Raw genomic sequence first — 25,182 nt, 5'->3', positions numbered from 1 at the left:
CCCATGAAAGGCTTTCTAGTGATGGTGTGTGTGTTGTGTTTTCTGCCTCCCTGGGCCACAGGAAAACCCTATGGAGGCGGCAAGTGGTATAGCTGCAGAGCTGTCCCCAGCTGCCTTAGGCTGTGGATTTGCTGTAAGATACACAGAATAATTTCCCAGACTTGGAAGCAAGAGCTTCCTGAAATATTTGATACATGTACATATCACCTTTATTTATTTTTTTCATTCTACCAGGATCCAGTTCTGTTTTTACCAAAGGTAAGGCGAACTGGTTATTCGTTTCCTTTGGCGCTGCCTGTCTTTATATTCTCTTAAAGTGCCAAAATCGGCCTACTGCCACCCTTCTGAGATCTGCTGCAATTCCATCTGCAAGGTTTGTATGGCTCGAGATGAGTCATCGCTAGCAGAACGTTCTAGCCGGTGAATAGAAAGTTTCCCTTCAGCGACTGCAGCAATGTCATCATCTTCTAGAAAAATGACTCTGTTGGTGTGCTCAATTATAGCACTACAAAAAAAATCAAAAAAGAATCAGAGACACTTTTTCACAGGAAGACACTTTTGTTCATCATTCCTTTTGAAACTAGTTCGATGCACTTTATCTAGCACTATATTTCCTATATAAATTAAACAGGGTCATTCTCACAGGCCAAATCCTATTATGTGTGTACATGGAAGAAAGTCCTACTCAGCATGTGACCCTTCTTCCTGCAATTCCTCTTTTGTTTCTATGTTTTACAGCCTAATTAACGATTCTATTCTCTATCAGCTGTGGCATTCATGAATCAATTGTTAACTATCGGCTCTTGAGTTCTCTAAGTCTCCCAGATCCTAGTCTGGTATTCTAACCACTACACTGGCTACCTCATGACATGGAAAATCTTGACAGATAACAAAGAAAGCACTGGAATGGAGTGTAAAATGTAAAATAAATGTGTTCTACTTAAGTGTGAAAGATTAAAGACCTGTAAGGGCCAATTGGTATGCTATTCAACTCCTGATCACAGCTTAAGGGTAGAAGGATACAAGGTTTTAGTGCATATAAAAGACTAAGTGGCCGAGGACATACTCATCCACTGTGACTAGTTTGAACACGAGCTCCCTGCCACTGCACGTGACCATGCTAAATATGTCCTTGCACCTCAGGCCATGACACAGAAGCCTCCCTGCACAATATATCTTGTAATCAAGCTGCAAAAGCTAGAACAGCGCTCACAGACTTTTCCAGAAGCTTTGGCTAACAGCAACCTAACAGTTCCTTCTGGATGACGTTTCTTCACTGAACTGCAAGGAAGCAGCCAAGTGACATAACATTATTGTGAAGACAACAGACATCTCTTCAGTTACCTGGCATCTGAAGCAAAGAAAAATTCAACCGCTTTATCACCAATAGCATGAAGGCAAGTGGAACTGTCTAGTCTTTTCATTCTTGTTTTACATATATTCTTTACATTTTCAATGTTACCTGCCAATTAAATCACAAACATGCATGAGTTAAAAAAAAGAGATGAGGACTTTTTAAAATCTTGTTTAGCACAGGAATCACAAAGAAATTATCATAATTACCTCACTAAGAAAATACTGTGATTCAGTCAGAATTAAGCACTTCTATTGATTTCAGTGGGAGAAAACTTTGCACAGGCTGAGACTGCTTATTATTAGCTCAAATATGCTCCTGTGTATCAGAATATCAAGTTTCCTTTAGGATGCATTCTCATATAATTTAACTTCCTATCCTTATAAATGTCTAGGTTTATAAATACAATCAATAAACTAGTTTGAAATCAACCATGTTTTTAATGAAATTTCAGCCTAACATTTCCACCGCCAAGGATCCATGGTTCTTGTATAGTATAAGTTAGCTACAGGCTAATTCTCCAGTTGCAATTGACCTGATAATTATAGAAAATGTGTTACATAATTTTTAATCATTTCTCTTCTGAAAAAAATATTTATAATTGTAGAGCTTCGACTACTCACAAGTTCTGTACAAGACGGGAATTTGTTCTGTGGAAAGCTTAGATTCACTGCGAACTCCAATAAGCAGAGGGCTCCCCCTTCTGTCAAATAGTGGAATCACAGGCAAGTTAGTTACAAATATTTTATGAAGAATATTTATTATTAACATACTTGTATCTTGCCTTGCCTCTTGGCTCAAGGTGAAAACTAAAGTTATCACTGTGTCAAAAAAAAGTGGCCTAATCAACTGGGCTCTTTCCTGTATATAGCCTATATATTGATAGAAAAACAAGTTTCATTAATGTGCAAACTAGTCCTTAATTATGAAAAGTATTAGGCTCTGCATACAATCCCCCTTGGTATTACACACACACACACACACACACACACACACACACACACACACACTCACTCACTCACTCACTCACTCACTCACTCACTCTCTGTAGTGTACAAAAACATTTACCAACCTGGTAGCAACAGCTTCTCCAGGGTAGTGGATACTTTTGAAAACTAGTGCAAAAGCCCCTTCCTGAATGGAAAGAAAAAGATAAGCACTCTGCATTAGCAAGTTTAAAAATGTAACGGTAACAGCAATACTGAAAGAATGTGTACATTCACGTCTTAGCCTACCCTCTCTACCCATTCATGTCTTAGCCTGCTGCTCTCTACCCAAAAGCTCTCTTTGTCAGTCTGTACTGGATGAAATTAACTTTCAGCAAAAAAATAAAGCAAAATAAACATTCAGAAATACATTCAGCCTGCCAATCAGCCATCAGACATACATTTACAAGTAAAAGTCTCCCTCTCTTCTGAATTCAACAGAGATGAAGAGATTGTTCTGTAAATGCCAATGGGAGACTCACTTCAAAATCCAGCTGTAGGACATGGAATTAGGACTCCTAAAAGATCAAGAATGTTCAGACAACTAGGTAACCTCTTTGAACAATGTGCAAGGCAGTAGAAACAGAAATATTGTAAATGGGAAGGTGACACTCTTTCTATGTGATAATTATGAATATCCTTGTTTTTCAAGGCGCACCTGTTCCCATGCAATCTCCCCACTTTATTACCTGTCTTTCCAAGGAGAGGGAAGACATTATTTCAATTAAGTTTGTCTTAATTCAGATTCAACGGACCACTCAACCTTTTTTAGCAGTTGCTATTTCCATTTATTTTAATCCTATCATGGTCATTATTCTATTTTAATTTTTAAATTGTTCTTAGGGTGTTCTACTTCAAATTACTGGCAAACAAACAAAATCAACATTGCTAGAACTGTTAGTGTTTTTTCATCTCTTTGGAATTGTTATCTCACCTTAACCCGCAGGCAGCTTCCAAGTAACAAAATGCTGCCTTACATCACAAACTTCAAAAGGGCATTGAAATTTGACTTCTTTAATGCATTTCTAACATATCAACAATAATTAATTCTTGCCACAATTGGGGTTGGATCCTGTGATCTGTGGTTCCAACAACAGAAGATATTTTCTGCATTCTCCTTCCTCAGTAGCTCTTCATTCTTAGGAAGGTTTATTCCTGGGATCACTGGGTCTCTTCCACACTGCAGCCTTCAGAGCCACATGGTTATTAGTCCATGCAGGTCCCACCCTGGGAATAACCTTGGAAAGAACTGCTAGTGGAAGGGGCACGTTGGAAAGATGCACAACCATCAGTCCCATCTTTCGACGGATCATGGGATCCAGCCCTTCATTCTTTCTTTAACACAATATTGTTTAAATCAATATAGAGGGGAAAGTTCCCCACTTACCAACTGCTGAATTACTCTTTCAACCAGGGCAGAAAAGCTTATGTCTTCTGTCTCCGTGTTATCGTACACATACTTGATCAGCTTTGGAATGGTTTCAGTATCAGTTTCAGATTCAAACTCATAGCCTTTGGTCTCCTGGAATGTTTTAAAGGAGACATATAACATGCATTTCACTTTGCTTGGGGGGATTTAAATTCACAGTCTACACCTCAAAACAAAAAAGATACTGGTCTGCCTGCCTGCAGACTGCTGGTGTCAGGTTACTGTGTCTCTCTCAGCTCCACGAGACAAGAAGTTATAGGAATTTCTAAAAGCAAAGTTGTGCAGACTGAGATCAGCAAAGGCAGAGGCGTTTCAGAAAGCCAATTGTTCTTTCTAAGGAAATTACATGTACAGCCTGCCTTTCAGGAAAAGTCCTTCAAAGACTCCTCTTCACTATCAACATGCAGCTGGTGCTGAGCAGCAAGGCACACACTGTACTGCTCAGCCTGTAGCTCTGACCACAGTCTTCTCCCACAAAATTCCAAGGGGGCTGGAGAGCTGGAGCCGGGTTAATGGTCTGCCCTTGCTGACTTGGAGTCAGAAGACTGAAGTGCCTCAGAGCCAACCGTCAGCTGAAAATCCAGGAGTGCCTGAAACTTGTCTCTCTGCTGGTTGTCAGCTGTCAGCTGGCCACACAGGGTCCCTCCTCCTCCTCCAAGGAGTGCTCACTGTCACTGAGCCCAGACTTGACAATGACAGATAACAACTAACATTATCCTTCTGACCACCTTCAAAGTCACAGTACCAAGTTACATATAGGCACATTTAAGTGCACGATTGCAGCACTACAAAATTGGATATCATGGGGCTAATTTAAGGACATATATTGCATTACAGACATACAACTGATTAGTTATTTGCCCTCTTCTCCAAGTTTCTCTCATCTGGCAGGAAGAAAAGGGAACTGGATGAGGAAAAAAGCCACTGACTAGTTGAGGAAGTATCAGGAATTCATTGTCACTCTGTTCAAGGATATGCAGTGATAGATCTTCCCCAAAAAATTTCACATGGGAAATCTGAACATGAGGCAGAATTGAAATAACATATTGACATTGTTGAGAATTAAGTAGTTATACACTTACCAAAAACATCCTTAAGTCTTTGTAATTTGTAATGATCCCATTATGAATAACAACAAATTCTGCATGTAATAAGAACAATAAAAAGAATGAGGTGACAATAAACCACAAGACAATAAACCACAATTCTATCAATAGCTTAAAGGTGTAATTTCTTAAAATCCAGGAAATTGTAATAGCCCATTTCAATATGTAATTTTTGCAGTCCATTTCTTGTTTGTTTCCCCAACTGTCAAGGTACCACTATCACTAGACCTAGGATTTTGGCTATGCAACTCACAGTTTGTCAAAAGTGTGGCAAAATTCTTTACAAGGAAGTCTGTTTATAAAGGGTACTCTTGTGCTACCTGATTCTAATTCCTGAACCCAGGCTGCCAGGTTTCAGATATGTTGGGGATGCATCTTTAGGAAAAATGACAACATTCCATTGTGTTAGCAAAAATGTCTTTCTCATGGAATCACTGCTGACCAATCCCTCACTATCTAAAATGCACAAACATTTCAGAAGTAGTTCCTGGGAATTTTGATTCAAACACATCTCCAGATTTCTTTTCAACATAATCCACCTACCATTACTTTTATCTGATCGCTGAGGGTGACAGTTCAAAGCATTAGGTACCCCATGGGTCGCCCAGCGAGTGTGAGCAATTCCAAAATGTGTTTCAAAGGCTGCCTTTAAGTCCAGTACACCTTGTTCTGAGTAAGAGAAAAAGAAACAAAGTTTAAACAACTGGCAGCCCAATCTGGGGTGGGGCAGACCTACCTTTGGAGCTGGCGCAGTCCTGTGCGGGTGTGGGTGCTGACCCCACTGGCACAAGAGAAAAATGCGCCACCAGAGGGGCCAGATATGTGGGTACCTGGGAGCTGCAGGTGCCCAACCCCAAAAGCAGCTGTCATATCTCGGCCCTGTTGACACAGGACACTGCCCTGGCATGGCTGGGAGCATTCTAGAGGCATGGCCAGGGGTGGAGCTGACATTAGTTGGCTTCCGCGCAGCCTTTGCCTGCCAGAATGCCAGCTCCCAGGGCTTGGACTTATGCCACCTAAAAGTCCACAGAGCCTAATAGAGGGCTTTTCAGTGGCTGCAAAGCTTTTTTCTGTTTTTTGCCTCCCCATGCCACCGAGAAGCCGTCTTGGAGATGGTGGGCCCCCCCTGCAGCAGTGCTGGGTCTCGCCGCCAGTTGGGAGGCTCTGGTTTGGGCTATTAAGGGTCAAACTATCATCAGAAGGCATATGATTAACGAAATCTTAATAGATGTGCTCTCTGGATTGTAAAGAATAGGGTATTTGCAAATTTAGAACTCATGTCAAATAGTTGTGTCTATATTAATAATATGGGCTTATATTTGCAAGTCTGAACATTGGGCAATCCATGTTAGCAGCAGTTAGTTCAGCAAAACAACATGAGAGAATTGTGATGACAACACATGCACTCATACAAACATGTTCAACACAGAAATTGCCATTTTGACAGATGTGACAGCTGGGAAATGATTCACACAACACAATACATCCAATACTGGAAAAAGATAAGTAAAAGGGAAGCTGTCTGGATTCTGTAGAGTATATGGACAAAAGCTGTACATTTGATGCACAAAAAAATGACTGGTAAGCACTTTAATAAAAGGAAATTGTAAAAATGCATGATTTTGTGTTGCAATGCAAATGGAATGCAATACAGCTGTTTTCCACAGATCTTAAAAAAAACCTTGCTTCAGGGAACTGAGATATCACATGAACAGAGTGCTTCAAAGTCTATCCTCTTCAATCCATTATTTATTTCTCAATGCATACTATGCAGTCCAGTTGGTGGCCAGTGGAACTGACAGAAGGGGCCGTGATATATTTGGAAAGATGCAGGAAAGACCCTCTGAAGTGTCACTCTCTCAGGCATTTATCTATTAATTATTTAACTTGTATCCTGCCTTTCTGCCTTCACAAGGGTCACCGGGTCTCAAAATTTAAAACATACATAGTAAAGTCACATTTAAAAATCTTTAAAATCCCCAAAACCCCAAAACACACACACGTCACCAAAGCAATTAAAAATAGAGCTTAAATATGTACAAAGACATTAAAAAATAGCACTTAAAACAGTGGTCAGGATCGCAGAAAAAATGCTAAACAAAACAAAAAGAAATATTCACCCATTGGTAGGAGATGGCAGCAGGAGACAGCCCAGAGCTTTGATGCCATGATTCACAAGGCCCTCTTCTGTGAAGCCACCCACTTAACTTCCGAAGACAGGGACACCCAAATCAGAACATTGGAAGATGGCTGTAGTAGTCAGGTGGGTTCATAAGGGCGGTCCTTCAGGTATGTTGATCCCAAACTATATACAGTTTTGGTCAAGACTAGCATCTTAAATTATGCCCCAAAACAAACTGTGAGTCAGCATAGACGGGCCAAGTCTGTAATAATATAGTCCCTATGACCCACTCACCATCTGAAATTTCCAAAACACAGGACAGCCTCTTGTAGAGCTCACTGCAGTATTCGAACCTGAATGTAACCAGGGCACACACCACATTGGCCAGATCTTACATGCCCAGGAAAGGCTGCAGCTGGCTAACCAGTCAAAGCTGGTAAAAGGCACTGCTGGCCACAGCTGCCACCTGTTTATCCAGTAGTAGGTCTGGATCCAACAGCAAATCCAGATTACAGACCTGTTCTTTCAACCCATCCAGAACCTTAAATTCCAGGTCATATCTTCTGCCCACGAGTAGCATGTCTTCTCTTGTCAGGATTAAGCTTTGTGTATCTTTGTGGCATGCATTTATAATTTGTCTTAAAGCACTTCAAAAACTTTACTGAAAGCTTTGCAGCAACCCATATCTAGGGGGGAGTTTTGCAACCTTTCCCGTGGCCCACATCCACCAGCCTCCACTCGCCCACCACCTCGCATGGCCCACCGTCTCACACAACCCCAGCCTGCCGCCTTGCAAGGTCTACCGCCTTGCATGCTCCCTCCTTCTCTCTTGCCCCACACCCAGTCCCTGGCCAAACTCCCACCGCTGCAACCCCCCCTGGCCAAACTCCTTCTGCCCACCAACAAGGTAACAGCAGAGGGGCAGGGGGAGTTCAGGGGCTGGGGGTGAGGGGGGGCAGTGCCTGGGGTGACCCCAGGTGACCCGGTGACCCCAGGTGCTGTTTTTCAGTGGTACATCATTGCAGTAACTTTACCAAATCAAATCTCAGGCTTAAATGCCAAAAAAACAGGACATATCAACAGAGGAAAGAGATAAATTGGAACAAAACATTGCTTCACTAGCAACTGTTTACAAAAAATTGGGATCATGCTGATCTGGGATGAAGGCTCAAATGTTCAGAAGCTCTAAGTGTACCAACAATTAAATTTTAGGTTTGCAGCCCTGGATCATTAAGTATCACTGAAGTGGTAGCTCTAGGTAAAATTATAGTTATAGTCAGTGTGAATGTCAGACCAACAAGGCTATTTTTGTACTTACTTTGCAGCTCCTCATCAAGAGTCTTGACTTTTCCTCTTTTCTTGACTAATTTGATGTACCTTTCCTTGTCTTCATTATTATTTCCATCAATTGCAACACCTGAAACACAGAACACCTCATTCAACCTCATGTAAGGTATATGAGAATGAAGTAGTAGTGATATTTGTATGAAGAGATTATGTTTAGATAAGTTTTCTAAGATAAAACTCTTATCTGGCTTTGCATAAATCTGCCTATAATTAAACTACCGGTATGGCTTCAATAGTATTATGTTTGTTCTACCAAAATGTTAATTAGGAGTGATTCAGAATGTATGACTTCTGAAGCTCAAAGTGTTAGTCTCATACATTTCCTCATTAACAACCTTATCTATGCATAGCAAAGAGAAAAATTATGATCCTTTTAACTGAAAAAAAACCCCATCCAAGGATGACTTGGGATTGACCTCTGAAGTCGCTGACCTATTAAAGAGCAATGGCAGAGTTAGATGTTGCACAGAAACACAGGGCTGCCACTACACTGTCTATTCTTCCCTTCATTCCTCCTAACTACTTTGAAGTGCATTACCTTCCCCTGTTGCTGATAGCAGCCAAAGATAGAAACATGTTTTGCCTGCAGAGAGGCTCAGGTACATTTCCTCAGTTGTCTCCATTTAAGGAGGTTGCAGAGCGCCCCCCCCCCCCAAAGAGAGACTTGTGCCTGAGATCTTGGAGAGTGGCAGTACTGGGCTAAATGGACCAATTATCTACCACACTGATCTTTATCCCACAAGTTGGGACCCTCGGGTGGTCACAGGGTCCGACTGGTTGGGTTGTGAGCCCCAGCAGAGCTACAATTTTTTGTTTTTCTTTTTTAGGCGATTTCTCTGCTAAGCCACTAGTGTACCACACACTCTGCTTCTTTTTGCAGCCATACCAAAAGGAGCACTGGGACAGCAAGTTCTATAAGGTTACTGAGAAATGCAGACATTTCCTCTTCTATCACAGCCAGGTGCAGGTACTCTGGCTCCCCAGCTTCCTGTCATGTGACTCAGATATCCTTTCTCTGAGCTTGCAGCTCAGTGGGTGCCCATTTCTGCACAGCCCCAGGTCTGAAAAGGTTGAAGGTCATCAGTCTAACATGACAAAAGCAACTTCATACTTTATGATATTCAAGGATAACTAATGATGTTGGGCAAAGTACAATTTATGACATATCATCATGAATTGTGATCATGAGTAAGAGAGGGGAAACAGGGTGATAGCACCAAATCTCTCAGAACTTCCACCCTCATGTGCTACAAAAATGCTTGGGTTGTAAGTGGCAATAAGGTGGTAAGTAACTGCAAGCATTCATGTGTACAATAAGATAGTTTACATACCTGCAGAGTCATAGCCTCTGTATTCTAGTCTTTGTAGTCCTTTTATTAGAGTTTCAAATATCTCCTTCCTGGTCCGAGGCACTTTGTAGTTCAGATAAGCAAAGATTCCTGTTAAAGAGGGAGTGGTGAAGAGAAGAAAGGAAAACCTGGTCTTTAATATGTTTGTGTAATACATTCACAAGTTAAAAATAGAGTACTGTGACATCAAGTGCTAAGTAAACTTTTCCCAACAAATACTTCAAATTTGGCTCAGGATTTTTTTTCTTGTGCTTAAGAGGGAGTTTTAGAAGCTTGGAGACAACATCCTCCTTTGCATTTTCCTTCTTGGCCCAGTGGTTAGGATGCTGGTCGTGAGGGGGGGGGGGCGGGCGGGCTCAAGCCTGGACTTTTGTCATTTTAAAAAATCAAGGAAAGGATATGAGTGGCTCAGAACGGGGATGGCTGCATGTGAGCATTTTTGCTGCCGGTTACTCCTTTGCTGGGGAAGGGGTGGGCATCCTGTCTGTCACATGGTGGGCATCCTGTCTGCCCTTTCCTTATGGACTGGGGGGGCGGGCGGAATGCTCTGGTCACATGCTTTTTTAGATTGAATTGACACTGGGTCTTTCCTTGCTGCCTGTTGGCTTTCTACTGGGGAACGAGTAGCATCAAGGGGAAGCAGCCAGATTGGTAGGTGGTGACTGGTTGTGCCTGTTGTGCCACTCAATGGGGTGCCACTGCCTGATTAATGGGTGCTGCTAGGGTTGCTATGGAGCATTTACAAGATGACACCTTGTTTGACTAGTTCCTAAACATATTTATGGGATTCAATAATAGCTGCTAATTTTTATGTTACAATAATGTCCCTCAATATGGGCAGGCTAAAATAAATTAAGTGTACCTGACAAAGCAGTCCAGCTGCTGAGAAATAGGAGAGACCTAGAATCCCCATCAATATTGTGTTGGGAGATTTATCTGTTGGGAGGCTTTTGAACCAGAACTTACCTGAGTTTTCCTTTTTTGTCTTCGTCTTTCCCTGCAGTTCTTTTTTGAAACACATTCTTGTGGTCCTATACCTTGTTGGTCTCTTGTAAATTGTTACTGCATTTTTGTTTACACTGTTATATCTAACATGCTGTATACACTGTGTTTGCTGCTCTTTGATCCTTTGCCTCTTCTCACAATAGATACTTTTTTGTGGCTTCAGTTTGGTAGTCATTAGTGTGGCTGGTTCTTTTTTTTAAAACCTGTTTTGCTGACAGCCAACTACCTCTGCCACAATGGCCCTCAGGATTGGGCTGCCTATCACTACCAATATTTTTTGCCATCCTAAGAAAGCTATTATCAGGTTTAAGTGATCCATCCAATACATCCAATACAATAGCATACAGGTTCAATAGCATACAGGTTCAAAAGGGAGGTATTAAAAATCATTTTTAGAAAAACCTCTGGCATAGGCTGTAACACAAAACATTTATGTAACATTTGACATATCACAGAGATAACTTTTGAATTGTTGATATTCAAAAACTACTTACTGAGATATTTAATGTTGTTATATAATATCAGTTAATGTTTATTTACAGTCAATAACCAGTACAAGATATTTTATACTGGTCACTGACCATAAATAAATTACAGCAAAAAAATAATAATACAAAATCCAAACACAAGTAACCAGACTAATATTAATTATACAGTTACGGGCAATATTTATCATATGGAATTATTCAGAGTCTTCTTAATCTTGTATGCCGCCATGCCAAATGTAGCTATCTTGTGTGTTATTTACAATGACCCATAAGTATTAGTGTTATAAGGGCACTACAAATCTGTATGTAAAAAGCACAGTCCAACAGAACATGCTCAGCAGTTTCAACAATCCCATCCTCAGAAGGACACAGCTTTTCTACAAAGGGAATTTACTTATATCTCCCATCTATGAATGCTGAGAAACTCTTCTGTGAAATGTGAAAACTCTACTGTGTCCTGGATTTTCCATAAGTACAAGATAAGGCACTGAAATTACCTTATACCCTATACTTGGATTGAGGAATAGTTTAGGTGCCATATTTAAATCTTTTTGATGCTCCACATAAAGTATGCACTGTTTAAGGAATGCCCTAGCCTGATCATGGCCCACTGAGAGAAGCAGTTATTGGACAAGACCATATGTTTGTAATTTTGAACTTATAGATATTATCTGTGGCGATACAAAACTTTCCTGTACTAGCAAAGGAACAAGACAGGAGGAAAAAAACCAGTCTTAGGCAGTAGGTAAACACTAACATCCATACTTTGGTGTCTCCTTAATTAAGCCTGCCTCAAGACATAAGGTTACATTTGAGACACAAGGTGGCACTTGAAAAATTGTCCTGAGGGATATGGACTGGACCGTCTCTATTAGGACAATGCTTAAAAAAACTCTTAAGTTGATCCCAAACTAAGGACGTAGGTAAGGGGGGGTTCTCGGGTTCAAACCCCCCCATTGCATGTCCAAAGCTCCACCATTTCTGGGATTTTTTGTATTTTAAAGTGTTGTTTGGTTTTTGGCCTAAAGGGGGAGCATTTTTAGGCTAGTGGCACCAAAATTTCAGGCTATCGTCAAGTGACACTCCTGATGGTTCCAGCCAAGTTTAGTGAAGTTTGGTTCAGGGGGTCCAAAGTTATTGACCTCCAAAGAGCGTGCCCCATCCCACATTATTTCCAATGGGAGCTAATAGAAGATGGGGCTACCCTTTTGAGGGTCCATATCTTTGGACCCCCTGAACCAAACTTCAGTTAACCGAGGTGGTATCATCAGGAGAGCCTCCTGCTGACACCAGCCAGATTTGGTGAATGTTGGCTCAGGGGGTCCAAAGTTATGGACTCCCAAAAGGGGTGCCCCATCCCCCATTGTTTCCAATAGGAGCTAATAGAAGATGGGGGCTACACTTTTGAAGATCCATAACTTTGGACCCCCAGAACCAAACTTCACCAAACCTGGGTGGTATCATCAGGAGTCTCTCCTAAAGATATCCTGAAAGTTTGGTGCTGCTAGCTTAACGATTGCACCCCTGACAGCAGGAAAATTGACCCCCCAGGTTTCCCCAGATTCTCCTTTTGAATCCAACCCCTTCGGCATGGATTTAAAGGGAGAATCTGAGGTCCCCAGATTAAACCTTGAAAGTGATGCTGTTTCAGGGTGGGGGATAATCCACCCCAAAACAGCATCACTTTCAATGTTGTTTTAACTGGGAACCCCAAATTCTCCCTTTAAGATGGATTTAAAAGGAGAATCTGGGCTCCCTAATTTAAACACCATTGAAAGTGATGCTGTTTGTGGGTGGATTTCAGCATCACAGCAGCCACCCATGGGTGTGTGTGTGTGTGTGCAAACCTCAAGTTTTGCACCAGGCTCCATTTTCCCTAGCTACTCCTCTGCCTGGAGGGGAGGGAGAAGGGACTGCCACTACCTGCTGGGAGCCCAGCTGGTGGGGGGCGGGGCAGGCAGGGCAGGGGAGTCTGCCATCTCTGGCCTTGGAGAGCTGCTTTTACAAGCACTGAGGCCAGGGGCGGGGCTTGGAAAGGTGTGGCCACACCCCAGGGGTGGGTGGGGGCATGGCCTTGTCCCCAACCCCCCCCCATACAAATTTATACCTACGTCACTGTCCCAAACATAAGCTGGGCAAGTGATTTGGCTTGAAATAGCTTAAGTACTGCTAAAAGACAGCTGCTACCCCTCCTTTATCCAATATTCTCATAGGATTGCCACTGCACTTCTTTGTGTAATCACTGCAGCATATGTAAATTAGACTGTTGTGTGAAAAGCCACCCCCAGACATTTAAAACAGGAGACCTATGAATACAGATCTTATTGATAAACCAAGAATAAATGTTAGTGAAAATCATAATCTTACTTTTAGAATAATTAATCTCTAAATGGCCTTCTCTCCAATATTGGGCAGTTACTTGTAATACGAAGACCAGTAGGGGGTTCTAGAAGAATAACTCCATCATCTACATAAACCAAGATGGAGCTACATCTGTCTGCTATTTAGGAGAATGTTAATCCATGTTATTTAAATCAACTATATAAAATTAAACAAAAGTGGGCCAAAAATACAGACTTTATCAGATATTACTGAATCTGTGAGATGGCCTCAGGGATTACATTTATTTGCTTGTTGTATTCTTATGTAATAAACTGATCTGGAATAATAATCTTCTATCAATAGATAATGCTTGCCATTTTACCCACAGGGCAACTCTAGGAATGGAATAAAAGGCATATTTTAAATCAATAAAAGCTGTAAACTTGCAGGAGTATTTTTCAACCAAATGTAAAATCATACACTGATCTATTGTTGACTGCTCTTCTCTGAATCCAACTTGTTCTTCCCCCAACAGGTTTTCATGTTCCACCCAATCCCAAAGTTTCCATTAAAGATGACTCACATAAAGTTTACTGATAGAACTGAGAAAGTGTATTGGTCTATAATTTTATTTATTTATTGTTACAGCTTCTATACCGCCCCATCCCCGGAGGGCTCTGGATATTTGAGGGATATTCTGTTTCCCTTCTCGTAAATGAGGACAATGATTGCTGTGCCCTGGACCTTAGGAATTTGTCCACATTTGTCAGTGGCTGTAAACAGGGACACCAGCATTGGAGACCACCAATTCACATTTCTCTTAATTAGATCTGGGGGTATCAGATCACAATCTGGGGCCTTTCTTGACTTGAGTGAAGGAATAAGGATCAACACCTCAGAAAGGTCAACTAGAGACCAAACAGGTAGGTCTACCAGGTTATCAAGAGGATAGTTAAATGATATTTGTTTATTATCTGTATTTCTTAGTTGCAGTCAATTCCCCCTTTTTAAATGGGAACATTCAAACCACTTATCTATCATGTCTCTAACTATAGAACCGAGATTTTGAGTTTTACAGATACCATTGACTGCCAAAGATACAACTGAATGGCTTCAAGATCAAATCAACTCTGAACCCTCCATAAAAGCTAAAATGTCTAAACTGAAGCTACCATACTTGGGTCATATTATGAGAAAACAACCATCACGCTAGGAATAATGCAACAATAATGCCAGGAAGAGTTGAAGGCAGCAGGAAAAGAGGAGGACAACACAAGATGGATTTACTCAATAAAGGAACCATGTCTCTCAGTTTGCAAGACTTGAGCAAGGCTGTTAATGACAGGACATTTTGGAGATCATTAATTCATAGGGTCACCTTAAGTTGGAAGTGACTTGGCAGTACTTAACATGTACACAGCATTCATATTTTTAAAAAGAATTCGAATTTATTTGTATTAAGTTTAAGAAATGCTAAATTGTACTGTCTTTTTCAATGCACATTATAAATATAATACCATTGGTGTATAAATTAATTTTATATGACAGCATATTTTAAAGGTATCAAATTCAACCATTTATATCAACCATGTGTCACTTCCATTCAGTCCTGAGGGTTTAGGTGATACTGCTGGCTAAGAATACAAATTAACACAAACTTTCCTTCAGCAAGCAAAATAAAAAGCAATTTATTCTTAAAGAACATGTGAAGCTATGTTATGCTAAGTCTCAATCTCAAGGATGGGAAAGTACAGGAGAAGACACTTGCTAGATTTTTGGAGGTTTTAGACAGCAAACCTTCTCATAATGAACTTGATTGATGAATGGGAAAAGGGGAACATAGCTGGAATTTCATAGGTCTGGCAGGAAGCTATAGTTGTATATATTGTCCATTCAAGGCATGTTTTTGCATTTCTGGTAAAACTTACTAGATTTAGGCCATGCCTGAGAAAGTGAAATAAAAAGCTTCCCAGTGAAAGCTAGAAAATCCCCTAAGGTTATGACAGTTAACCATTTTTCCATGTACTCAGCTCCAACTGTTTGCTGCTTTTCCAGAGCAGCATTTAAACTTTTTAGGGCCTTTTGGATACTTTTTGAGCCAGTGGTTCATAGTGTATGTACTTTAAGAACAACGGATACCAGTCTTACAGTATAGTAGCCTTATGCCCATGTCAGTCCAGGAAAAACCTCTGTGAAGGATCCATTCACAATGCAGCCAGAGACTAGTAAAGGTTCAGGGGATGTAATTGTAAATAAATAAATAAAATTATACTGAACTGTAGCACCTCTCTTATTTATGCATACTAGGAGATTCAGAGCCACCTGAGACTACCATACTGAAAATGATAGCAATAGCATTGATTGCCAAAGAATATATTACCATTTCTTTGGTTCATGGGAAAGAAATCAGACTTTCAACACACACATTCTATAGTGCCTTCATTTGCAATTGTTAACTGCTCACTTTCAAAACAGATAAAGGTCACAATCCAGCTTTAAGATTGCTTAATCCCATTTATTTCAATAAATGCACACTCTAACAATGTGCTGGTTTGTGGTCAGTATAGCATTTGCTATTAACTGTATAAGCTTCGTATGAAACATATTATTCAGTCTTGTAAATGAGTATATTAACTACTCAGAAACTATGAGAATATTAGAAACTATAATAAATATTCATTTTTCAGTAAGTCATCTTTGAATGTTTATATTGTTGTTCATGGTTTTTAATTTTTATATTGTTGTTTATGTTTAGTAAGCTGCTTTGAGTTCTGCTTTGCAGGAGAAAGTAGTCTGAAATACTATGAATAAAAATAAAGCCACTAATTGACCCAGGATCTGCACTCAAAATGTTAACCTGATGGACAGTTTAGCAATGCTGAAGTAAGTCTTTATAACAGGCAGAAACATTATTTTAAAAATGCTGGGTCAACCATAGCTCTCTTCAATTATAAAATGTGTTTCTGGTTAGAGTCTGAGGATGCACTGCAATTACACAAACAACTTTTTTCTTTGCTGCTGCTGAACTTTTGTGTGTGTGTAAATTCACTACATCCTACAGAGCAGAAAACAGTATGTGACATTGTACAGTGAGACTTTGCACATATAGTTAGACTTTTATTGTTCAGGATACTGTTTCTGTCTTAACCTCACTGTTCACATTCTTTATTTCTTAGATTGACACCTCACTTCCTGACAGAAGCTCCCAAAGCAGAGCTTCATGTGTCACAGTCTTCATCAAGCTGCTGCCTTAATCAGGCAAGAGATAACAGATGACATTAAGTACTGTTACAACTGGTTTCATAAAAACACAAAAAGGTTCAAGTTACTTTTGAATGATTACACCGAAGTAATGCTGTCCAGGCAAAGACTCAAAAGATAGCTGAAGGAGGGAGTCGGTCTTCATGCTAACACTGTAAAAATACTGAAGTTCAAGCAGAGTGTCAGCTAGCAGTCCTATAAGCCAATCTTTGTTTAAGATTCTTTTTATCTCTCTCTGAGGCTTTGAAGTGCTTACTTCCCCTTGCAGGAATGTAACTGGCTTGTAAAGAAGGGATCCTTCAGAGTTTTTAGTGGGGACATTCCACGGGGAAGTTGGTTCTTGAGTTATTTTGCCAGGATCAAGAGATCAGTGTCCCTTTGAAACTTACGAGTGACAACACACATGCTCTTGTTTCCTTTTAAACATGCACTGCTGATAATACTTATGTAAAATTAGGTCATTACATATATCTAAAGCTTGCTTCAAAGCAACCTCTGTCTTCTGAGATGGAAACAGTAGGTTGGATGCACTGGAGCAGTGATTCTCAACTTTCCTAATGCCGCAACCCTTTAATTCAGTTCCTCATGTTGTGGTGACCCCCAACCCTAACATTTATCCATTTTACAGATGGGGAACACTGATGCAGAGAGTCTTAGGCGACCCCTGTGAAAGGGTCATTCGACCCCCAGGTTGAGAACCACTGCACTGGAGTGTTTCCACGAGCGGAAGAATTTCCTGCTGCCGCATAAAATGTCGGTGAGCTCAAGCCAGTTTGCTGAAATATTAACTTCTTGCACATTAGCTACCTTTAAATATGCTTCCATAGAAGAGTTTACTTCCATATTATTCTTACACAACATTTTGCCTTCATGTACACTAGTATCGCCCTTTCATACTATGTTTTGGGGATGACAATCCAGCATTCTTTTGGAGTGAATTTGATCCATTCAGCAATCTCCCATTTTTCTCTGCTCACAACAAGGTCCAACACCCAAATATGAGTCTGTTTAAAAAGAGGTAGGGCAGAAACACGCATCATGTTTTACCTTTAGGCATTCTGCAAGCTTAAGCCTACTTGAATGGCTCTGTAAATTGTCCAACAAATTCCATCAACAGTCATTACCCATGAATTGAACTTTTATTTTCAATAGTAGTATACCTCTGAATAGCAAATATTAGAAGACAAACATTAGGTAAAAGTTGTTGATTTTAAATCCTGCTTGTGAGCTTCCCAGAGGCATCAGGCTGGTAGCTTTAATAACAAAATGTTGGATCATAGGAATTCGGTGTGATCCAGAAAGCCTGCACTGATGTTCTGATGTCCCGTTCTCAAGACTCCTAATTTTACAAAAGAACAGCTGTGACTATTGCATGCAGAATCACATCTTTCTGAGCCCCATGTGAACTTAGAAAGGTGCAATTCTGATTAAGATTGTGCTGCCAGAAACCAAAAAGAAAGTTTTCACAAACCCACCCAAACTCATTAGGTTTTTCTAAGCGTCCAAATCTTTTTTTATTCCATCTCTTCTTATTTTATTTACTGTCAGTAATCCCACATGTGTTTTGTGACCAATAGGTTGTCATAAAATAAGTCTACCCATGTCCAATAAATCTGGTCAGGTGCTTACCGTGTCAATGCTACACAACTGAAGTAGTAACATTATCAAAAGTCAACAAGCCAGCAGTATATCTTTCAGAATCCTTCTGAAATCTGAACTTTAAATAAAGTTTTAGAATATTATGAGTTTAATTTTTTTTTAACGTACAAAACAGACCACCAAACCTGTATAGTCCAGGCTAGCCTGATCTCTTCAGATCTCGAAAGCTAGGCAGGATTGGCCCTGGTTAGTATTTGGATGGGAAGTTCAGGAAGTTCAGAGTGATACACAGAGGCAGGCAACTGTAAACCACTTCTAAACATCTCTTGCATTGAAAACCCTACAGGGTCTCTGCAAGTCAGCTGCAACTTGACAGCAGAAAAAGAAAGAAAGCAGAATACAAAGGTGTACAAACTTAGTTTGTCAAACTATGCCTATTTTGTGAGGGGTTTTCAGCTGGAACAAGACACTTTCCTTTTCCACTTCCATTGACATTTTTTGAGCAGATCTGATTATTTTTGGCCCCTTCCGCACAGGCAAAATAATGCATTTTCAAGCCACTTTCACAACTGTTTGCAAGTGGATTTTGCTATTCCGCACTGCTTCAAAGAGCACTGAAAGCAGTTTGAAAGTGCATTATTCTGCTTGTGCGGAATGAGCCTTTGTTTGTTTGTTTAATTCTATTTGTAGGCCGCCCTTCCCCTTGCAGGCTCAGGGTGGCTTCCAGAATAAGATAAATATAATAAATTAATATACAAATCTGTCAGTCTAATCTATCTAAAAATATATTCTGGTGGCAATTAAAACCCCCATGAAGTTAAAACATCACCATAAACAGAGGATACAAAGAGGAGGGTGGAAAAGAGGGAAGCCACAAGATGGTAAAACTGTTGCTGCCTCAACCATGCGTTTATGTATTCTTTTTACATCACTAAAAATGTCTGGTTGCTAAGGCAGCATAGAAAGGCTGAGTGTCTTAAATCACACCAGATTCATTGCTACTTCATACTGAGTCATCCATCTCACTTCTTAGCACTTAGCTGCACTTGAACTGTGTTAACATCTCTATTTCCCAATCAAAGCACAGATGTGTTATTTTTGATAATATACTTTCCTGTGTTTATGTGAAAATCTCAGAATGGTAACCAACAGTTACACAGAGCACTTTTGAAGGGATTTTCTTTAGCATAGAAGGGTCAATTTAACAGGCTGGTTTTGCTAGAACAGAATCGTCTTATGCAGATGAAAAAAGGTACTTCTTGTTCACCTTTAAAAGAGTACGTCGGTTTAACTGACTGGAATGGTTGGCAAACTTCCATGTACACCCTTAAAGGAGGCCTATCTACATTCAAATCAATGTCCAGTTTAAATTAAAATGCAAAGAAATGCAAGGACAGGTGGCCCGAATAAAACTGGAGATACTTCACTATGCAATAATGTCACAATTATCTATGTATTTCTAAAAGTATAACCAAATCAGTAATTTTTGGTGTCACTGTAAAACTAGTCTGAAAAGTTATTATTCTAAAAATGAAACCTTTGTCTGCTTGTAAATATTAACATTATACCTGCAAGAATTAGTTTTTTATGTAGAAAACCATGATTTAAATCAAGCACTACTGACTAGTGATTTAAATCATTATTTAAATTGATTTGATTTAAATCAAATCCACCCTGCCCTCCCCACCGACAGCCAACTTGTGCCACCAAAAAGTTTGGCATAAGTCAGTCTTCACAATGGAATTTTTTAGGTGGTTGGATTTTTTTGAAATCCCCCCCCCCCCCGCCCTGTACTACTTGAAATCTCATTGAGGTAGTGCGGGTATGCTGCTGCAGTGCCACCCCCCAGCTGCTGCTGCTCCACCACCACCCTCGGATTGGGCTGTAAGGCCCTTTCCGCATAGCAAATGTACAGCGGGTTGCAGTCGGGATAAAGTAACTCGCTTTCCTGTCTTTGTGTTCGCATGCATCCATGCAGGCAGAGATTGGAGCCCACAAAAACAATGCAGGTTGTTGTTGCGCCTTCGCAAGGAGGTGCTTCTTTTTAAAAAAATTACGTCCCACTGATGCATAGATACACAGGCATGCATGAATGGGCCCCCACAGTCATGCTATCTCATGATAAGACCCTTTGCACCAGCATGGCTACACAGATGTAATGCGGGAAATTTAAAAACAAAAAAAACCCACAGCCAAATAAAGCACCTCCTCCCTGGCTGTTTACTTGCAAGCAGATGCAACCCAGGATTTTTTTAAAAAGACTTGCAGACAGTGCAATTCCCGAAAAACCTGGGTTTTTTGGGGGGAAACACGGGGCAAACTCACTGTAGGGGCGGGATTCATGCGAAGTTCCCCCCCAAAACGGGGTTTTTACTGTCCTTAACCTGTGTTTATTGGCCTGTGTGGAAGGGGCCTAAGAGCTACACTACTCAAAGCCATTTTATTTCAGTGGGTTTAGAACGGTGTAATCTGTTAAGGATGGAACTGTAAATTTCTAGGATATTTTACTATTTGGCCATTATTTTAATATTTGTTAGCTCAAATGTTCTGACAGCAACAGTAGAAATAACAATTCAACAAATGTCTGCCACAATTTCAGAGATCCTTTGTAGAGTCTCTCTGTGTGGCTAGACATCCCCTGTCCCAGCCAAGGTGACACTTTGTACAGCAACAGTGAACTGAATGAAAACAAACTGCGGTTTTGCATGTCTCTGCAAACCTTCTGGGTTCAGGTTAAACAACAATATGTGAAACTTATGTTTGTGTCACATGATTCAGATGGCCCATTTGTCAGCAACATATATTGTTGCAACCTGTCTTGAGTCTCAAAGTGCTCAACTCTAATCTGGAGAACCGGGTTTGATTCCCCGCTCTGCCACTTGATCAGTGGAGGCTTATCTGGTAAACCAGATTAGCTTGTGCACTCCAGCACATGCCAGCTGGGTGATCTTGGGCTAGTCACAGTTCTTTGGAGCTCTCTCCATCCCACCTACCTCACAGGGTGTTTGTTGTGAGGGAGGGAATGGAGTTTGTAAGCCCCTTTGAGTCCCCTGAGAGAAAGGGGAGGCATAAATCCAACTCTTCTTCTTCTTCAAAAGAAAGATGTGTGTGTGTGTGTGTGTATACACACACACACACACACCCACACGTGTGCACATGTATGAATGTGTAGGTATGCAAGCATTCCCACCAAGATATTTCGGAAGTCCCTTGAATCCGTTTATTGAAATAAGATTCCATCCCATATTTACTTGTGGCACAGAAAATGAACTATAACCTTGTCCCTTGTTGAATCTACTTTGTCCATCATTTTAAAAGAAATCCGAAGAGGCAACAAAACAGAGTTTGGATCAGAAAGCCCCGGGAAATAGAAACCTGGGTTTCTAAGAACTTCAGTGCCTCCAAAGAGGCATTTTAATGGGAGAAGTATACTGTGAAAAGAAAAAAAAATAAGTTTGCTGTTTGAATTCCTGCTGCTTCCATTTCTTTTCAGTCCGTTCCCCTATGAGAAGATGAGCCCAGGACTTTATCCTCCAAAAGGCACGGACGGAACTCGTTCAAGGGATAAAGCCCAACGTTAGAGGACCCAAGGGAGGAACGAGCACTAAGTGACACCCCAGTCTGTGGCTAATGGCTACCCGGATGAAAGCAAGGCACGGCAATACCAAGGATGGGGAAAGAGAACGACAGATCACTTCAGCGAGGAAGCGAGGCGGGCTGCCTTCTCTTTGTGCGTGGACGGGGTTACCTTCTGGGCTACCTTCGACAATTTCCCTTCCCGCAAATATCATTGGCAACGCTCTCGTTAGGTTTCAGGCAGCAAGAAGGAGAAAAAAAAAAAGCGCGACGCCTTCTCCCCTCCTGGATCCTACCAGCTTTCCGCAGAGCGGCTCAGAGAACTGGCCCCCGCGCCTCACTCACCGCACATGGCCGGCGCCTGCACGCAGGAGTCCCCGTGTCTCTTTCTCTCTTCCAAGAGGCCAGCGCCGCCACGAAGATCCCTGCAACCCGCAGCCAGCGCCTCCGCCTCTCCCCACTCCGCCTGTCCTTTATAATATGAGTCGGACGGCCCCCTTGGCAGATTCATTGGCTGTTCGAGCAAACCGAGGCACGAGTGGGGGCTGGTCGCGGCTGTTCCTTGCCTGGAGGAGCCGTCGGACTCGTCAAATCCTGCTAGCGTGGTGGGCGGTAGGAACGAGCACATCCCCTTTGGAGCCTCAGCGCCCGGCCAGCTCTCAGCGAAGAGTCCCCGAGAGGCCGCATCATCCCTGCGTGCGTTTTTGCAGGGTTTAGGAGCTGGATTCCGCCTCGGGATGCTCGGGGCTTGCATGGCCAGGGCCAGCGGCTGACGTAGGAATAGGACCGTCTAGTGCTGTCTGCTGGGCTTGTTTATGGACTGAGCAGCTGCATTTGGGATCTCCCTTTCCAAAATCTGCCACAATCCTGTGTTTGTGCAGACTGATCTAAAAGCAAGGGAAAAGTGGACAGGTATCCTGAAGTGAACTGAATTTGTTTTCCCTGCTCACACAGGAATCCTGCTGAGTGACCTTGGGCTAGTCACAGTTTTCTCAGAACTCTGTCAGTTGCACCTACCTCACAAGGTGTCTGTTGTGGAGACAGGAAGAGAAGGAGTTTGTTAACCACTGTGAGACTCCTTATGGTTGAGAAAAGTGGAGAATAAATCCAAACTCCTCTTCTTTTACACTGCTAATAGAACTGATTTTCATGATAAAGCCACTTCTGCCACCAGAGATGTATCAGGGGGAAATGGCGCCCAGGGGCAACACCACCTCCAAGCACCCCACCCCCTTCTGTGAGTCGAGAGGCGCCCTTCCTCGAGTCAAAAGGTGCCCAGCTGGCCCGCAGCAGGCTTTGGTGTGTGTGTGGGGAGTGATTTTGCACCTCCCCACGAGACCTGCAGGGTGGCACCCAGGGACAGGGGATACCCCCCCGTCCCTCTGGCAGGTACACCCCTGTCTGCCACACTTAGAATGCATGTCTTCCTTCATCTAGCTTAAGTGCCATTGTACTTGGTTTCAGTGACAGTGAAACACTGACAGTGAAACATATTTATGAGTATAATTCCAGAACAGTAGCCATATCAATCTGCTGCAGCTAAAATAAGGAGTCTTGTGACACTTTAAAGCCTAGCAGGTTTTTATTCCAACATAAGCTTTTGTAGGCTAGAGGTTAAGAAGACAAAAAATGTAAACAGAAGGTTCAATGGATTGTGAAATATACAAAAATACAGCACTACATAAATTTGACAAAATGGGCTGTAGTTATGCTAGAATAAATATTGTAAGCCTTTAAAGTGCAATATGAGTCCTTTCTATAATTATGGTAGTTATAGATAAGAATTATGGAACAATAACAACAATGTAGCATCACTTATTATACATGTAAAATGTCACCAAGTGAGCAAGATTTTGAGTTCCTCAGATTTTTTACTTTGGGCTAGATGTTCAGTTATGTTTCACATATGGAAATTATTGCCATGGCACATGAAAATACTTGGAAAGGTGTCCCCCCCTCCCCCCCAGGGATGATCAAACTCATTATAGAAGATAGCTCTATCCATGCATATGAACCAAACTGTCCAAATGAAGCCTACTTAATTAGAGAGAGTTTACTTCTGACTTCTGTATATTGAAGCAAACAACAGATTATAGTTACTACATCTTGTCCTATCTGTGAGTTCCCATAGGCATCTGACTCTACTGGAAAATGAATGCTAAACTAGATGGATTCTTTCCCCTCCCCCTTCTTTTATTTTTTTCAAAAGAGAAAAATAAGAAAAAAGCAAAGAAAAATGTAAGAAGAATATGCATAAAGACAAAAATGGAATAACAGTTTTAGCAGATCTAGACATAAGTTTCTATAAAAAGTTTCCAAATATCTGAAAATAAATCCATGTGCAATTGTTATCTATATACCATGCATTCAAGTACCGATAAGAGTTCTAAGGTCCTCAATACATTGAGTTACCAAAGATGGATGGATTCTAGATGGATTTTTGGTTGGATTGCGTAAGGCAATTCTTACATTCACTCTTACCACTTTACTGAATCTAATTTTGTATGGCACCCAATCAGGGAATAATTTGTTCCAATGCTTCATCATTGCAATATATGCTATAGTAACAGTTACTTAAGATATGTGCTTTATGTATTTTCTTAATTCTAACAAACTCCCATGTATGGGATTAAGGAAAAAGAGTAGAATCTTCCAGAGGAAAATCTGAGGTTTACTCTATATCTTCACCACTAACTATAGCACCTCTTCACAGTTACCAATTAACCATCCAGATCTTAGACTTTTATTTATTTATGTTATTTACAGTCTGCCTTACTCACAAGGGTTTAAGGTGGATTATATACAGTGAGTCAGTGCAGTCAACGAAATGGGAAATTTAATATACAATAGGTTATGAGATTAGAAGTATAGAACCACCAGAAAGAACTTAAGCAGAGCATAAGTATTCACATAACTCACAAAGTGGAACAAAAATTACATAACAGGATCCTACTTACAGTGCACTATATACAGCAGTATATTCCACAATCCCATATAATGTATCCAAGCAAGTTTATAAAACTGTTTTGTGCACTGCAACCCTATTACCTGGAACAGAACACCCATCTTAAATAGTTCAGTGTTCAGGGCTAAGAAATGGCAAATGCAGTTCAATGTAGCAAAATGCAAAGTGATGCACATAGGGGCAAAAAATCCAAACTTCACATACATGCTACAGGGGTCAGTGCTATCAGTCACAGACCAAGAAAGGGATTTAGGCGTCTTAGTTGATAGTTCC

General features: G+C 41.1%; 1 protein-coding gene across 1 annotated transcript in view; it reads right to left on the bottom strand.

Annotated features, from left to right (window-relative positions):
- Window positions 1-22,587, bottom strand: part of GFPT2 (glutamine-fructose-6-phosphate transaminase 2) — a 34,322-nt gene extending 11,735 nt beyond the window's left edge. The window contains exons 1-10 of the mRNA XM_048490328.1: window positions 22,290-22,587; window positions 9,676-9,783; window positions 8,316-8,414; window positions 5,419-5,544; window positions 4,852-4,910; window positions 3,728-3,862; window positions 2,427-2,488; window positions 1,978-2,057; window positions 1,345-1,462; window positions 341-505 (exon numbers count right to left, since the gene is read on the bottom strand). Coding sequence (XP_048346285.1) covers window positions 341-505; window positions 1,345-1,462; window positions 1,978-2,057; window positions 2,427-2,488; window positions 3,728-3,862; window positions 4,852-4,910; window positions 5,419-5,544; window positions 8,316-8,414; window positions 9,676-9,783; window positions 22,290-22,572 — 1,235 coding nt within the window. The 5' untranslated portion in view covers window positions 22,573-22,587. The remainder of the gene's footprint in view (window positions 1-340; window positions 506-1,344; window positions 1,463-1,977; window positions 2,058-2,426; window positions 2,489-3,727; window positions 3,863-4,851; window positions 4,911-5,418; window positions 5,545-8,315; window positions 8,415-9,675; window positions 9,784-22,289) is intronic.
- Window positions 22,588-25,182: the final 2,595 nt, after the last annotated feature.

Source organism: Sphaerodactylus townsendi, linkage group LG03 (genome assembly GCF_021028975.2).
Source record: "Sphaerodactylus townsendi isolate TG3544 linkage group LG03, MPM_Stown_v2.3, whole genome shotgun sequence".
In the NCBI taxonomy this organism is placed as follows: domain Eukaryota; kingdom Metazoa; phylum Chordata; class Lepidosauria; order Squamata; family Sphaerodactylidae; genus Sphaerodactylus; species Sphaerodactylus townsendi.
The sequence above is the reverse complement of the archived record's forward strand: the minus strand, read 5'-3'. Positions and strand labels throughout refer to the sequence as shown.